This window comes from Aegilops tauschii, chromosome 6, assembly GCF_002575655.3.
Source record: "Aegilops tauschii subsp. strangulata cultivar AL8/78 chromosome 6, Aet v6.0, whole genome shotgun sequence".
Taxonomy (NCBI): Eukaryota; Viridiplantae; Streptophyta; class Magnoliopsida; order Poales; family Poaceae; genus Aegilops; species Aegilops tauschii.
Window position 1 is genome coordinate 492,847,623 of NC_053040.3, and position 18,094 is coordinate 492,865,716.

At 45.5% G+C, this 18,094-nt stretch overlaps 1 protein-coding gene across 2 annotated transcripts; it reads left to right on the forward strand.

Moving 5' to 3' along the window:
• Positions 1 to 9,952: 9,952 nt before the first annotated feature.
• On the forward strand, positions 9,953 to 13,847 carry LOC109771362 (probable L-ascorbate peroxidase 8, chloroplastic). Of its 2 annotated transcripts, XM_020330059.4 has the most exons (12): positions 9,953 to 10,325; positions 10,432 to 10,587; positions 11,721 to 11,841; positions 11,932 to 12,032; positions 12,134 to 12,221; positions 12,355 to 12,422; positions 12,504 to 12,590; positions 12,741 to 12,815; positions 12,898 to 12,975; positions 13,067 to 13,171; positions 13,322 to 13,459; positions 13,581 to 13,847. In XM_020330059.4, the coding sequence occupies exons 1-12, from the start codon at positions 10,200 to 10,202 to the stop codon at positions 13,731 to 13,733; spliced, it is 1,296 nt and encodes a 431-aa protein (XP_020185648.1). In that variant the 5' UTR covers positions 9,953 to 10,199; the 3' UTR covers positions 13,734 to 13,847. The 2 variants fall into 2 exon arrangements, with proteins under 2 accessions (XP_020185648.1, XP_020185647.1); XM_020330058.4 differs by having other exon boundaries at positions 10,067 to 10,325; positions 12,355 to 12,590.
• Positions 13,848 to 18,094: the final 4,247 nt, after the last annotated feature.

Sequence of the window (18,094 nt, forward strand, 5' to 3'; positions counted from 1 at the left end):
AGCCGGGGCACCTCCTTCCTAAGTACTATCGAGTCTGATTTGAACTGTTTATGGTTTATGCGTTGAACTGTTATGAAGTGTGGTACTGCTTATCTGAATTATGCTGTTAAGTAGTTGAGGCTCTGTTTATACTCTGCTCTGCTTATGATGTGTGCTACATGGTTGTGCCGAAGTGTGCTGGTAACCTCACCAACTAGCCAAAGAGGTTACCACACACCAGGCGTTGCATACAACCAAACACCATGCATTGGGTTTGTCCACTAACATGCAGGAAACCAAACACCAGACTGTGGTTCAGGCCATGCAGGCAACCAAACAACTTGCAGATGGTGCATTTGAGGCTGCATTTGCATAGCCAGGCTGAGTTGAGAAGGCTATGCAATGCAGCTACTGTAGACTATATGATGATGATTGTCATGCAGACGCAGATGTGACCAAAGCTGGTGAAAAAATAAGTGGTAGAAAGCTGGGCCAAATGATGCGCACCGGCGATTCCGACGAATGAATCGCGACCTTTCTGGGCATGATGATAGATAGATATATATAATCTGGCATCTTTTCCGCGCTGGATGGATTCAGCTTGTCTGTCTGCTTGTTTTGTTTGTTTCGGTGCAAGTTTAACTGTTGCCTGAAGCTTTACAATCACACCGCAGTAGTAAACCTTTCGTCTGGTGTCGTCTCGTCTCAGATGTTCACACCAGGTGTTCGTAAAACGGGATACTGGTAGTACTACCAGCACCCCCGTCATCGATGGGGTTTGCGCCCACCAAGGTTCAAAAGCTATCGCGGCAGGTGTAATGCATGCGTGCGTGCGTGCGTCGCTCATCTCATCACGCCGGCAATGATTCCTGGCGGAAAAGTCTGTACCTGCACGCCGATGCGCTGTCGACCGCTCCATCAGGCTCGGCGTCCGTCCGTTTCCCCGTGCGCGTACGTACTACGTACTACTGTACGTACGTAGTATTACAGAGGAGTCGGGGTCCTTTCCTGTAAACATATATACTCACCTTGTGTTTTCACTCACTCAACCGTGCACTCTCCGTCACGCTACTGCACGGACGCCCCCGCTTGACAGAGAGACGAAGATGCCCATATCCCATAACACGGACCGTTTATTACCACAGTTTGTCAGCCAACAGATTATGGAGTTGGAGTGGTACTCACGGGGAACTAAAGGCCTAGGCCCATGAAGATTACAGCCTACGACACAGCCAAGCGAGGGGCCTTCTTCCACTTGTTCAAGTGCCTACACTCGGATGCCGTTCTCTCCGGTCTGTCAAATGTCTCCACTCGATCACCCGCATGACCAATACCCGCGAGCCAACACTTAGCCCTTGGCCAGGCAAGCTCACATGATGTTATGTCCGTGGTCACCGGCGACGACCTGCGCACCGACGCCACGCTAACACGACCACCACCACCGAGCACCATACTCGCGAGGGAAGTACAAGCCTCACCGGCGAGCATAACCCGGGCCAAGCCCGACCTCTCCTACCCGGAGCACAAGCTTCGATCCATCCCGGGCCCAGATCTGGCCAGCCCGAGCATGGACCCTATATTTGTACCTATCGACGGTACACATCCAGGAGAAGGAGGTCGTCACCACCACCCCACGCCACCCGGAGTATGGACTCTATAATTTGAAAATTGCAAAAATTCAAAAATGCCTGATACTTTTTGATAACGAAAAAAGGTGTAGTGTTATACTCGTATAAAAAGGTCCATGGAGTGAATTCCATGGACTCTGGGACAAAATAAAACAAAATTGTGAACACCAAAGGTATGGAAAGTAATGTTTTTAGTGTTAATTTTGTTTTGTTTCGTCTAGAATGTCATGAAAGTCATTTCTTTGTGAAACTTTTCAAACGAGTATAACACTATATAATACTTGTTTCCAAGAAGTTCCAGAATATTTTAACTAATTTTTCATTTTTAAATTTTTTCTTATCAATTCAGGTGCATCGGCACCGAGACCCAAAGATCTGCATCCCTGGTTCTTTCGTTATAAGGAGGATTGATCATCATCAACAAAGTAGACAATGGGAGACCATTGTAGACAATGGGAGACCACCACCACTTGGGTTCCACTAAGGCCACCGCCGCCGCGTCGCCGACATACACAGCCGGTGTCTTTCCCTCTTCGCAGGCCACCTTCGCCCCGCCCAAGAAACCAACCATGTTCCATGGTTCACATGTCATAATCATCATTAAATAGTTATGCCACATCAGCTTTTGCGGGTTCCACATGTCATAATCATCATTAAATGGACCACGGCCATGAATTAGTGTATTTTGCAAAAGATTAGGCTAAGAATCAATGGGTTTCGACACAAATCTGTAAACTCATGTTTCTTGTAACTCCAGCCTTCAATATTGATGGTTTCTGGAATTCACTCCGAGAGCGTCGCGCTCACGGTGTAGAGCAAGATTACCGAGCAGAGGAGGATCACGTATGAGCAACTGTTTGGGTTGCCCTGCATGAGCGGTAGGTTCTCCGGCGTATTCTTGTGCATTCCCGTGCCATGCGTCATGCCGCCATTGGGGGCCCTGGATTAGGCTCCTTCCCTCTCTCACCCCGAGCCTCTCGCTGGCAACCTTAGGCCTCACTCCGCCTTCACTGTTCGGTTCCCTCCCCAGTTCTCATTTCCAGACACTCAAAACCCCGGCATGGTGGAGCGGCTCGCGTCCTCGGCCTCCCTCCACCTCAGAGCAGCCTCGCCTTCCCCATCGACCCACCACGCTGCTGTTGCCTCCGGCCTCCGCCTGGGCTTGTCGCCAAAATCATGTTATACCTTTCCGGAATTCCAAGAAGTCTTTTGGAACCATCCGGAACACTTTCAGAACTACCCAAAACTCTTTTGGTGCTCTTTTAACTCATTTATCATTTCTCCGGTAATCATCACTAGAACCCATTAAGCATGTGACCCTACAGGTTCGAAAATAAGCCGACATGACCCGGAACCCCTTCCCGTGAATAGTTAATACAGGGATCTAGACACCCTTATTAACTCCCGGATATTGATGAAGTTATCGAGCAAAGCTTTGTTTACAAATACCGTTCCCTTTGCTTCGCAAAACGTTTACAAAACCCTAGGTGAGATTATCGGTATCCCCATGATCAACTCCTTGATAACTATACCAGTTATCCTTGTTACCGGTTTCATTTTCTTTACTCATGTCCATGTTCTAGTATCTCATGATCATAACTGCAAGTGTCTCGCCAGACGATAATGACATCGTAACACCGAGTGGGCCCACAAAGTATCTCTCTTATCGTGAGAGGAGTAAATCCCAGTCTTGAACTATTGCTACCGATGCATACATTTCCGGTAAACCCGTAAGTCACCTTAATTCACATCCATTTACGGAGTGACATGTGGTAAACCCCAAAGTATCCATCTATCATGTTGGCATGCAATACTCTTATGGTCTAAGGAAAAATGAAACATGTACAAGTAATATGAAGTATCGATAACATTTCTCAGTAATTCATAAGTTAGGTCGATTCAACTCTGCTGTTATAATGACAACTGTATTCTCTTATATTGATAGCATCTTTGTTACATCAACAATGCTCATGATCAAGAAAACAAGATCATCATCAATACATGAGCTCCTATGCTATGTAGGTCTACGGGCTGGACATACATGCCTTGTTCCAGACAGAATCAATCAAGATGCTTGCTTGCTTGCTTCTTTCTTGCAGCTTTGCATGAGGGCATTCTAGTGATTTGATCTAGTAAATTTAAAACCAAGAATCGCCATGTCCAACACGTCACCGACTCGGCAACCAACATAACCCGACCCCGACTTGGTACAAATACCTCGTCCGGTTTACTCACGTAGACCCTTTCCTAAACACAATCTAAACAAAGTTATTAAGAAAACCATGTAGGCCTCTTGACCTACTATGTGACTACAACCTGGTTAACTACAACATTCACCTCCATGACCGTGTAGCTTTGTCTCGATTGCTTGCATTCCGACTTTCTTCTTCATCTCGATGAACTTCTGTCATCCGAGGAACTTGGTTATAATGTCGGCGTCCTTTGTGTTCACGTGTTGAACCTCGATCATCGCTTCCTCAATACACTCCCGAACAATATCCATCAACAACACTATGTTGAGTCTACGTTGATTTGTTGTAGTGTTGCTAAGATTATTTATAATAAACCTTTTTACTTATTATAGAACATTTCTTGAACATATTATCGTAATAATAATGGTATATTTCTATCATATTTTATCAAATTAATCACATATTAATGCAATGTTGAAATATAGTAAACGGTCTGTAGACCTCTTGTGTGTCTATCAAATGTGAAAACAGTTACATTTACTTATATTATTAGGATAATATTTTGTAGCAACAAATTTTTCATGGTTCTCAAATTTTGTTTGATACATTTCCCTAAAATCATATTCTGCAACCAGATTTATGATATATGCCATCATGCTTAAATTTAATTTGATACGTTGCTCTTTAGAATCATCACTCGATTGAACCTACCAAGATATTAGAAGCTAGAGTATACCTATATGTATTCAAGTGTGTTCCTTTATCTTTAGGGACTTGAGAGTACATTTCTAGTAAAATATCTTAACAAGATAGTCTAGAGTTTGTGCTAGTTCAGAAAAAATATCCCAACGTATTATGTGTTTATAAGTAGTTTGTCCATGAAATGTTAGCTCATTTCTTGTTCTTTTCATTTTCAAGTATGATATTCATGTACCATGATGTTCATATAGTTATCATGCAAAGTTTTTATGCTTAGTGCATGATACAAAACTTAATTTTGGACCACAAGCACACACAAGAGAATTATAACAACATCTAGGTCTGCAATATTTTTTCTGTTGCGTTTTCCTTTGTTTGACACCAATTTTCATAAATTTGTAAATGTATAATTGTATATCATCTTGTCTATACTAGTTTTACATTAACCATTAGCAAGATTATATAAGTTTTGTATATTTTTGTTTTTTGAGAACCAGTTTCAATGTTATCTTTTGATAAAAAGGTAATTTTTCTAAATCATTGAAGGTCCATCTTGCACATGTGGCCGAAGCGTACTGTTGTGCGTGTGTTTAATCCTACATGGAGGAAGTCGACCATAATATATACCCGAAGGATCAAAGATGCCCTACGTTTTGATGACGGGGGATGTGCGACTGGCAAATTTAATCTTTTTCTTAGATGCTTTTAAAGGCAAGTACAAAAATGTAAGCTCTCTAGATATGCAACTAAGTGATACACTATACAATGAGTTAGAACAAGCAAGCAAGCTACACAAGGCAACAATCGAGTAAGTAATAACAGAGTAAAGTTAGGATCAAGAGGCTACCGAATGGAATGTAGATGAAGTGTAATCATAAGTTCACACTCTCGAGGGAGTGTTAATCTCCGTTGGAGAGATAGGGAATAATGAATAATCACATGACAAATTGTAATGTGTGTGGGTCGTCTCATTAAACTCGGGCCGCTGCACTGAATCAAAGCTCAAATAGTACTCCTTCCTAGCTATTCGTCAGAATCGAAGCTACATTGTCTTGTTGCGGTTGAGTTCTATCGTAGATCTTCATATGACTCTAAATGACCTCTTCGGTGTGGGTCGGGTCGACGATTGTCTATGGTGAATTCGGAGTTGCTTGCTCCCGGTTTTAGGGATGTCGATGTGCCTACTTGGGGAGAAGTGGTGCCGATGAGGTACATGTGATTCCTCGGTAGGGCCCTCCTTAGAGAGAGATGTATGGGTTCAGCAGGTTGTGATAGTTTTCACTCGGTTTTCTGTTAACTAACTGGGCAATTCTCACTTTTCATTTAAATGTATGAAGCAAATCTTTTGCCTTAGTTTAAAATAATTTTATCACATGCGTGCAATGTCTCCTTGAACCTGGGGGCTTATCACGCCAGCGTGAGATGTTGGTAATACTGTAATACGACATCCGTGCTTGAAATGCAAAAAAGTGCATGGTCAGATCAAACATACACCGCCACCACGGGGCTCAAATCCCTTCTAGTCATCCTTGCCGCCCTGATACGTCCTGCTCCGTTGGGCATACACCTCAACTTCCATGTGTTTGACAAAATGTCTGAGCTATTTTTAAGATTCTTTTGCTCATTTTTAGGCAAACAATAGATTCGTCGGATGATGATTCTGATTACTAGGAGTTTGATCATTATATATTCAGAGAGTTTCTATTCGCTTGTTTCAAACATTGATGACGAGGAAGATGCTGGCATATTGCGATGATCGTTCTCAACTTCAAGGGTTCCATAAAAGGTAGAATAGTTGTTGCCCGAGATAGGACAAGAGGCGCAAAGAGTCCCTACCGCGACTACATCCTTGTATTCCATGCACTAGTACAAAACAGGGCTTTCGTCACAGGGCAATATTCACATTAGTCCCGGTTCAGTCACGCACCGGGACTAATGTGAGCATTGGTCCCGGTTCGTGCGGCTAAGGCATTAGTCCCGGTTCACCTGGGCCCTTTAGTCCCGGTTGGTGCCACGAACCGGGACTAAAGGGTGTGATGCCCATTAGTACCGGTTGGTGGCACCAACCGGGACTAAAGGACTATCCTTTAGTCCCGGTTGGTGCCACCAACCGGTACTAATGGGCTTTGAGGCATTAGTACCGGTTCATGGCACGAACCGGTACTAAAGGGCCCATCAAACTCTACCCCCCCTGGACCGCCTTTTCAGTTTTAGAAAAAACAAAAGAAAATGATGGAAATGTCAAAAAAATAAAATAAAATAAGTTTCCCATGTGATATGTGGTCTAGTTGTTGGGAAAATTAACAAATATGAATTTCGACTTTATTTGCAAAATCTCTCTGGAATTTCTTAAAATGGGCATAACTTTTGCATACGAACTCGGATGAAAAAGTTTTTTATATGAAAAATCATCTACTCGAAAAGTTACATCCGAATTTAACCGGGGGAACCCCGTTAAACATTTTCAAAATCCTCAAAAACCTAACAGAAAAAAGATACGGGGCTTTTAAGATCTGGAGAGGCAAAAAATTCAAAAAATTTCAAATTGTGGTCAAACTAATTATTCTAGAATATTAGTGTTACTAAATAATTATTTCAGTTTTTTTGAATTTTGGTCAAATCTGGTCAAACTGTGGTCAAACAGTGGTCAAACAGTGGTCAAACAATGGTCAAACTAATTATTTCAGAAATATTAGTGTTACTAATTTTTTTTTAAACAATAGTTTCAAACTCAAACAGTGAAATGTGTCACTTCATGCTCAAGCTAAATACCTGAGGGTTAATATAATTGACATCTTACTATTGTCAGGAAAACAACAAGTGCAGAGTTGGAAACGAGGGAAAATAGAACCCAGAAGTTAAGCGTGCTAAGGCTGGAGTAGTGAGAGGATGGGTGACCGTCCAGGAAGTTAGATGATTTGGAATGATGAGGGGTGATTAGAAATTAGAGGATAAATTGAGCAGTGATGAGGGGTGGTGATTAGAGATTAGAGGTTAAAATAATTCAGAAATTTGAAAATAAAAAAAAAAATTCGCAAAAAAAAATTTCAAAAAAAAATATCATAAAATTTCCTTAGGTGGAGCTCCAGGCTGCGTCCACGTGGACGGCCTTTAGTCCCGGTTCGTATAAGAACCGGGACTAAAGGGGGGAGGCATTAGTAACGACTCTTTAGTCCCGGTTCAAAAACCGGGACTAAAGGCCCTTACCAACCGGGACAAAAGCCCCCTTTTCTACTAGTGATGAGTTCTTTTTTTGGCGTTGCTTCAGGATGAGTAGTCGTTCGTTCTTGTGCATAGTGCATGCTATTAATAAATATGATCCATACTTCATGCCGTGGAAGGATTGTGGCGGACAACCGTAGCTCTCTCTTATGCATACATGCACGGTTGCTCTGAGGATGCTTGCATATGGTAAAAATGCAGATGCTATTGATGAGTACGTCTGGATGGGGGAGAGCACATGCATTGAGGCCATGGAGAAATTTTCCTACGACGTGCTGAAGGTGTGTGGATCGGAGTACTCAAAAGAACCAAATCCAAGGATACAAAAAAGTTAATAGCAATTGGAGTAGCAAGGCGTTTCCAGGTATGCTCGGTTCAATCAAGCTGACAGCAGAAAGGCCACTATCATACTTGAAGAATATCAAATAACTTGTGTATTTGGCATGCTTTCTTTGTCATGACAGGTTCTCAGAAAGGCATCAATGTGTTTGAGTGATCTTTGTTGTTCAAGAAACTTTGTGATGGAGATACTCAGGCGTGCAATTACACCATCAACAGGCATCACTACAACAAGGTGTACTACCTTGCCGACGGTATCTATCGTCGGTGGGAAGCGTTTGTGAATACTATACCCAATACCCAACATAGAAAACGATGTCCCTTTGCACAAATGCAAGAAGCCGCTAGAAAGGATGTGAAGAGGGTATTTGGAGTGCTCCAAGCTCGACAGATATTGTTCGTGGAGCTGCAATGACGTGGGATCCAGAGACACTGTGATAGATGATGACATGTTGTGTAATCCTACATAACATGATTGCGGAGGATGGCGGCGCGGGGATAGCACAGATACGTGATTTTGAGAAGGCCAGAGTACATGTCCGCCTCCCGAAGAAAGATGCATAGCACATTGTGAACTTTCTAGAGATTCATTGACAACTTTAAGATACATAAGTGCACGCGCAACCACTCCTATCACGCATATGTGGACCACACCGGAAATAATTGAATTTTATGTTTGAATTATGCACTCTGAAGAAATCTTATGTTTAGGCTATGTATTTTTTCTATCTAGATATATTTTATTTATGTGCTATATTCATTGCTACGTGTAATCGTATACATGTGTTTGCATGGATTTGGGGATTTCAAAATGAGGGTAATAATTGCAACGATGGTCATATAGGGATGGGCGACTTATGTCCCAAGATGCCTCCACAGACGTACACGAGGTCATATTTGTCCGGTCCAATTAAGTAGGTTGTCGACTCCACATATACAAACAAAGGGTTTCAACATCAAAAGAAAAAGACATGGATCATTTCATGGGAAATGTTTAGTAGTACTTGTATGGAAATGGTATCGATTCATAAATGTTTAGTAGTACTTGTATGGAAATGGGAAATGTTTGTTCGAGTTTTGCTAGGGTTTACGCACTACAGAATATCGTCTATTCAGTGACAAAAATACCTGGTGACGAAGAATGAATTGTCACCTAAAATCATTTTCTGAGACGGTCAATCATCACCAGGTGTTTCCCTCTCCGCGCAGCGCCCTCGGCAACTTTGGTGACGTTCCAGGCTGATTTTTTGCGACGTATTCAGCCGCCATTAGGCATGTTCATAATCTGCGACGAGTCTTAGTGTCACAGTAGATGTGTCCTGCTCAGAAAGACGAGGTAACAGCGGCTCTCTGAAGATGCAGTATGGATCTCCCCGTCCAGCCCGTGTTTCGGTGGCGCGTTAGCATCGTCGGAGGGCATAAGGAGGTCCGTCTCCGGTGGGTCTTGCAGGACTCGGTTGACGGTTGTCTTTGATGTATCCGCTCGAACCTGGTCTTCGTTCGTCTACGTCAATGTGTCCTCAGGTTGGATACTTCCGATCCACGCCTCTGTTCATCGGCGGCGGTTGTTATTTTGGTGCGCCGGTCCAGTGAGGCCTTAGCACGATGACTTTTCAACTGTCTACTACAATAAATTTTGTCCGGCTTTGGTGACGTATGGGTGATGACGGCGGCACGCCTTCGGCTCGCTTCAGTACTTGTAGTCGTCGCTAGGTGGTCTACGGGTCTAGATGTAATTATTATTACTATTTTTGATGTTCGTTGTACCACCAGGATTGATGATAAATAGATTTGAAGTTTTTCCGCAAAAATAAATAAATAATGGAAATGGTAGCGCACTGGTCTACATTCAGAGTGAGCTGAGTATTTTTCTCCAGGTCAAAAGCAGAGTATAAGGTGAAAAGCAGAGTAGTCATCTCGATCAGCTGTTTGTTGCTGGCTGTTTGGGTTGCGTTGCATGAGCGGTTGGTTCTCCCGCGTATTCTTGTGCACTCCCGTGCCACGCGTCGTGCCGCCATTGGTGGCCCTGGATTAGGCTCCTTCCCTCCTCTCTCTCACCCCGAGCCTCTCGCGGCCACCTCAGGCCTCACTCCTTCGGTTCCCTCCCCAGTTCTCTTCTCCCGACACTCCAAACCCCGCCATGGCGGAGCGGCTCGCGTCCTCGGCCTCCCTCCTCCCCAGCGCGGCCTCGCCTTCCTCGTCGACCCGCCGCGCCGCCGTCGCCTCCGGGCTCCGCCTCCGCCCGTCGCCCTCGCGCTTCTCACAGGTCCGTCGGTCGGTTCTCTCCTCTTCCTGTATGTCCAGCAAGTTTGATTGGAACTACCGTTGCCGAGCTGCTCGCTTACCTGGTTCTACTCAACTGCGCAAGGAAGGCTGCGAGGAGAGTGCGCGGTGGCGCTGGCGCCGCCGGGGTGGTGCCACGGCTGCGGGTGGTGCGATGCATGGCGGCGTCGGAGGCCGCGCAGCTCAAGAGCGCGCGGGAGGACATCAAGGAGATCCTCAAAACCACCTACTGCCACCCTATCCTGGTACTGTTCAGCTCTACTCTCTAGGTTGCAAATCCATCATCGTATTCCTGCTAACAAACTGACATTATATTGCATTGCATACCCAAACTGAAACAGAACAAAGTTTGAGCGTTCAGAGCATCTCTATCAGACCCCTCAGAAAACATATTACTAGTACCATTTACTGAATCAATAATTTAACTTGTCTCCCTCAAATGTTTTCTTCACTTGCCGATTTATGAGCGCAAAAGTAGGGAGGGACACGCTCGTCCGCCGCTGCCGCCGCCGGCGAAACTGGGGATTGGGTTGGTCGCCGGGCCGCTGCCTGGCACTGATCCCAACGGGCGACGACGAAAACAGTTGGTGCGCCACCCGTGCCACTGTTGTTTCTGGTCCGCGTGGCACTCGGCAGTGTCTTTTTTGATGGAGCAGGTGTTCGTTCACCTGTGTGCTTTGCTTCTTCAATGTTTGGCATCATCGATGCTGTCAAAGGGAGTTGAGATGAGTACACAGGACCACATGATCAACGCTCGGATTAGTGTGCTAGCCTTGGATCGATTCACAGTTGTTGACAACAAGCAAAGTCTCGTGTGCGTCTGCGTGCACCAGCAGGCGGCATCGGTATTTGCCTTGTTTGTTTGTCAGTATTGTCTTATCAACAGCCGAAATGTAAAAGGGCACAACTCTGGAAAAAAGAAAAGGAAGGCTCCCAACGAAAGTACCTGTGTGTGTGTGTGTGCTCTCAGATAGATGCAGGTACAAGCACAAGCGTGCTAAAAATCAAACAGCAACAAGGGGGAAGAGGTTCAGAGCCAGGATGGGAGAGGGAGTGCTGCTGGTGCCGGTTCCTCATCATTCCTCGATGCCGCCGTGCTCACTGCCTCCTCTGAGTATTTGTAGCTGCCCTCCTGGTAACTGTACCGAGTAGTAGTACAGGAGAGGCTCCCTAACACTTACAGGAGTGAAGGGTGCAATACCATTGATACCTGATGGAGACGAGCTCATCTACAGGCATAATTGCGATGCATGTCAATTCTGTCAGATGATACGAAACAAGTATCATCAATTCTAGGACACAAACCTAAAAATTCCCATCATCGTATACATGTCGTCACATATCACATGCAGGTGCTAAAACTTTCTATTATGTTCAGGTCCGTTTGGGATGGCATGATTCAGGTACATATGACAAAAATATCGAGGAGTGGCCGCAGAGAGGCGGAGCCGACGGAAGCTTACGATTTGATCCTGAGTTGAGTCATGGAGCCAATGCTGGTATTTTGTCAGACTAATTTTGAGCCTCAAACCTTTGTACCTTGCCAAGTGTAGGGTAGTAGCTAAACCACTTGGATGTCTTGTTGCCAGGTCTTACTAATGCTTTAAAGCTTATTCAACCAATCAAGGACAAATACCCCGGTATCACTTATGCGGATTTGTTCCAGTTGGCGAGTGCTACAGCAATTGAGGTTTGAGCCTTTCCTCTGCTGAATTATCTTACCAGGTCATTCTGAGAGATGCCCAGTAGATTCTATGCACGTACTAATTTCATTTGTCAATCTCATTCCAGGAAGCCGGTGGCCCGAAACTCCCGATGAAGTATGGGCGGGTAGATATCACAGCACCCGAGCAATGTCCACCTGAGGGGAGGCTTCCTGGTCAGTGTTTCTGACAAATTCATGATTTTAGGAGCGATGTCTTCTTCTGCGTTTAAATGTCTGAATTTGCAATTTGGGAGAGTACTTATCAAGGTGAATAAACTGACTGGTGTTAAATGCGTATGTTACGCAGATGCTGGCCCACGTTTACCTGCTGAACACCTTAGGGAGGTATTCTATAGGATGGGCCTTGATGACAAGGTGTGGGACGATGCGAGGAACTTGAAAAAAAAAGAACATGTCTGCTTGTGTGTTGCTGATAACTTGAGGTGTTTTGTGCAGGAAATTGTTGCATTGTCCGGAGCACATACACTTGGAAGGTCGCGCCCTGACAGGAGTGGCTGGGGAAAGCCAGAAACAAAATATACAGTATGTTCTTCAATTAGGAGTCAAAACTCAAAACCCAAATCATGCTATAAAAATCTTTGCAACCTTGTTCTTGCTTGATTCTTATTAGTTTCAACTGGTCGCCAATCATCTGGCCAAAACTAAGCCCTTACTTTTACTGTGCGTCTACAGAAGGATGGGCCTGGTGAACCTGGAGGGCAATCATGGACGGCTGAATGGTTGAAGTTTGATAATAGTTACTTCAAGGTAGACTCCCTTTCTTTCATGCTTTGCCGATTAAAATTTTGATTGGAGTGTCGATCATTTGAGGTGTCAACAATGGTTTCAGGACATAAAAGAGCAAAGGGATCAGGAGCTTCTAGTATTGCCTACAGATGCTGCGCTATTTGATGACCCATCATTCAAGGTAAACCTCATTGCTCTCACTTTATGACTGGTGATGAAGTAATGATGCTATAAAATAGCAAACCCTAAATTCACCTTTTGCGCACACGCAGGTATACGCGGAGAAGTACGCAGAGGACCAGGAGGCATTCTTCAAAGACTACGCCGAAGCCCATGCTAAACTGAGCAACCTTGGTGCAAAGTTTGATCCTCCTGAGGTGAGCCCACCATCCTCGCATGTCCATGCCTAAAGAGCAAACGCGACAAAAAGGAAGTTCAGATCTTTAGGCTCTTGCATTCCACATGTACTTCTTCTAGCTGCTCAAGTTTTGGTAAAACCTGACGCATGATTTGATATTACCCTGAAGGGATTCTCGTTGGACGATGACAAGGGTGCCGTGGCAACTGAAGAGAAGGCGGTTGCTGATCCAGCACCAACAAGTGATACCAATGGCGCAGGACCACAGCCAGAGCCCTTCGTTGCCGCCAAATACTCTTACAAGAAGGTTTACACTTATGCAATCTATGCCTTGCTCTAAGATGTTTGGACGGAGCATGCTAGTGTAGTGCACCAAAAATTAAATATGGGTGGCTCTGAGAAAATTGTTTGTCTGTGAATTTTTGTAGAGAGAGCTATCCGACACGATGAAACAGAAGATCAGAGCCGAGTACGAGGGCCTTGGAGGCAGCCCAAATAAGCCTATGAAGTCCAACTACTTCCTCAACATTATGATCGTGATCGCAGGATTGGCATTCTTGACGTCTTTGGCCGGGAACTAAGAGCGGTGGTCCGACGAGTCTGTCTTTTTTTTTCATCTACTGTAATTAACCATTTTCCAGGGACTGATCGACATGCAAGATGAGCATGTGAAACAAATGCAATGCTTTTGGTCATCTTACTTTGTCTTGATTTTCATCATTCGAAGTAAAATGAGGCAAAACCAGTAAATTGCTGGAAACACTGAACTGGTAGATCAACAAATCAATATGATACCTGATTACAAGAAGCTAGATTTCAAGGAGGGCAGCCTCCATCGACTTTTGCTGGTTCCCCTAGGACATTTTTGTTCCATGTGTGTTTAAAAAATATTGCGATGGTTTTTTGCAACTTTTTTTGCCAAATCATGGGAAAATGTTTGAATGATGTATGCACATAGTAAAAATATTTGCACAATGTGTTTGAAATGTTCCAATATTTCAACATTTATGTACAATAAATTCCTTAGCTGAGCATTGTGGAAATGGATATCACAGATGGGCCTACGTATCATCCTCTCCCGCGCCTGGAATGGGTATATTGCCCTAATGGTATAAGATAGTGTGGTTTTCGGGCTGCAAGGAATCATGGACACAGGCCCACCAACCTGTACTTTTTGATCCAAAGAGAAATGGGCTCCAGGAGAAACTATCATGATCCAAAAAACATAGTGCAAACCTAGAGGACACTGGCAGTATAAGTACTCTAGAAAAACTCGGAAAAGAAGAAGAAAAAGTACCCTCAAACCAAGTATTAACAAACTAGAACTGTGTAAAATTTGGAAACTACAGAGGGTAAAATTGCATTTGAGATTGACATGTTGTAATACCAACAAGAGCAAAACAGGTACATGTTACTAGTTAACTATGCAGAGACTGCAGTGAAGAGCATATACTACAGGGCACAAACACCACGAGTGCATGATGCAGTATTAGTTGGGTGGAAAGCTGGGCAACTGACACGTGCATCCGAATTCTAGGCAGTGGTATTGATATCAACCGTGTCAATGGAGGAAAATCCTCGCAAATAATTGTCCTATGGCCTTCCACTGGTTATTCAAGTTAACCACGACAGACCTATATGCATAGCATAAATGAACGTTTGAGTAGGCTGTTTCAAGGAATTTAGCCGTACTACAACCTAAAGTGGTTGAGGAACAGACTTGACTTGACTTTAGATAAGGTACTAGGTTGTTATGAATCACACATATACAGGAAATAAATTGAAGGATTTCATGGGAACCGTGGTTTCAGAATATGTTGTTAACTGTTGGCAGATTAGAGTTACATGGTCAGGAAGACCTCCACAAGGGTCCTATGTGTACTACTTGTATGGAAATGTGTCTGAAATTAAGAAAATGTTTTCGGGCTAATCGCTACGCATGTTAAGTTGCTAACTGATGGTGGAACATTCCGCTTATTATTATGTTGGGGTAGCTGCAAGGAAAAAGTAGTACAGTACCTCTTCATGTTGGGCACTTGATTCCAGGCATCTCCAAATTAGAATGACCCGTCCTCTGCTTTGGAAATCCTTACATGTTTCTCCCCCCCAAAAAGAGCAGCACAAAGAATCTGAAAGAGTATTTCTTCGTCACAAATTCCCTTGGTACTTGCACCCCTAGCCCTAAGATCTGATTATCTACATTGTCTGAACCATAATCCTCCCGTCTGACCACAAAATCCTCGCTGTAGCTGACAGGTCACACTGAAGATGATGCACATACATATTTGCATAGCTGGATAAACAAAATAACTTAAATAAATAATAAAGTGGTTGCATGTAGATGCTCCTCCTTTTCTAAAATAAAAGAAAGAATAAATGGATACACACAACTTGAGTCACATAACATAATGCAGGTATTATCAAGTTTCAGTTCGTCGGGATTTCCTGCTTTGTCCTGATCCACAGAACTTGAGTCACGGAAAGTGTTTATAGAAGAGAAAAGAAAATACAGAACAGCAAGAATCAGCAAACACGGTTCTTTGTTTGCTACTGTAGTTGCTTAACTCAGAATAAAAACATTGCGCTATCATCAATCTATCGCTGCCACCGAGGTGGAAAATCCATATAATACAACAAAGTACATGATCACAATCCGGCTGAGAAGGCTGAAATCGCCCCCCTTTTGCTGCGGCAGAAATTACCACTAGTATCTGGAACGAGGAGGGCGACCTGCAGCTCGAATCGATTCGAAGCGCGTGATCCTGTGGCTTGGCTAGGGCTTGGCGGGATCCGGGCTGGGCGGGAGTCCGCTCCTCCGGCTCCAGCCGCGGCTGCGCGCTTGCGGGCGATGAAGGCCTGGAAGACCTCGCGGCGCCGGGCGGCCTTGGCGCGCGAGGGCTCGATGTTGGCGTAGGAGAGGCGGGCGGCGACGGCGATGAGCGCGGCCCCGGTGAGGAAGAGGCCGGCGGGTCGCCGTGTACTGCAGCCACACCATCGCCTCCAACGAGTAGTACAGAGACCCTAGTCTCGGCCTCTCGGGGGCACGGAAGACGGGATGGACATGTTGGCGCAAAACGAATGGTGAAGACGGATTCACGGCACTACGTCTTGGCATGTCGAGAACGCTGCGCACACATCGAGCAGAGTTTTCTTGGGAATCAGAGAGCAGAGGATGAAATTAAGCAGCTCGCATCATCAATTCATGGATGGACATGGACTAATTACAGCAGGCACGCAAGCATGAACTGCACCCTAGTATGGTATATACACACACAACACCATGGTAGGAGTACTAAACACTCTGTCTAATTGATCCGGCCAATCAGCGAAGACTTTGCGCAAGGTCGACGGTGGCGCTGCTGCTGCTGTGGGCGCTGGGCGAGCTGGCGGGGACGCCGTCGTCGTCTTCCCTTCTGTTGCTGGTGCCAGTGTAGTCGTCCTCCTCGGAGATGGGGTCGAGGCAGCTCTCTGCTGCTTGGCGGAGGCGGAGTCTCTGTAGTTGCACGACATGGAGGGTCTCCGGCGGGGCCGCCTCGTCCGCGGCGAAGCGGCCGAGCGTGCAGGATCTCTCGGCGGGGGCCATGATGGCTACAGTTCACTGGTGTGGTGCCTTCTTGCGGGATCAGTTGCCGTTGCAGCGACGCGGAGAGCCTGCTGCTGTGCGGTGGTGGTGGGTTAAGCAGAGCAGTGCTGTGCGGTGGTGGTGGGTTAAGCAGAGCAGCTCTGTTTGTTTATATAAAGCCGGCGAGGCGAGGCGGGCCGGAGACTGACGGAGTGGTACCGGAGCACGCGATGGATCGACGCTTGCGTTGGCGCGTGCGCAGGTAGCTTCGAGGTAGGTGCTGGTTGCCGGGTCACCAGTCGCCCTCGCTTGCACCACGGACAAAGCAACCCACTGCCTCGGTGGTGCCACGTTCGCCCTTTGTCTGCAAGTATCTTCTCTGTTCCTGTACGATCGCGCCACGCACGCTACACTAGGGGTATCAATCATATGCACGTGGACGTGCTACACAACACATACATTACGTTGGTCCAGGAACTGCTACTTTCAGGCACGGCCAAAACGTGCTTAATTATAGCTCCGGGAAGCTCACTTGTTTTGGCCCAATTGGCGCATTAGAGCAACTCCAATGGGCGACCCAAACGGACGGTGATTTCGTTCTTTTTATCCGTTTGGGTCGGCCGCCCGCCGGCGTCTACCCTGTTTTACATATGGGTCGGCATATGTGCCGATTTGGCCGGCTGGCCGTCCTATTTTGCATTGATTTGCATTTAAACATATAGTCAAATATAACATAGTTTGAATCGAATAAAATAGCATAGTTTTACAAGCCGAATACAAATAAAAATGTCTCACATAGTTTTACAAACAAATAAAAAAAATACATCTATTGATTGCCAACAAATAAAAAAAGATACATCTATTGGTTGCCAACATGAACCTGTTGGGGAATATAGTAATAATTCAAAAATTTCCTACGTGTCACCAAAATCAATCTTGGAGATGCTAGCAACGAGAGAGAGGGAGTGCATCTTCATACCCTTGAAGATCGCTAAGCGGAAGCGTTACAAGAACGTGGTTGATGGAATCGTACTCGCGGCGATTCAAATCGCGGAAGATCCGATCAAGCGTGAACGGACGGCGCCTCCGCGTTCAACACACGTACAGCCCGGGGACGTTTCCTCCTTCTTGATCCAGCAAGGGGAGAAGACAAGTTGAGGGAGAAGTCCAACAACACGACGGCGTGGTGGTGGAGGAGCTTGTGGTTGTCCGGCAGCGCTTCGCCAAGCACTATGGAGGAGGAGGAGGAGTTGGAGAGGGGGAGGGCTGCGCCAGGGGAAGGGTGTGGCAGCCCTCCCACCCCTTCACTATATATAGGGGCAAGGGAGAGGGGGGCCGGCCCCCTCAGATCCCATCTAGAGGGGGGCGGCGGCCAGGAGG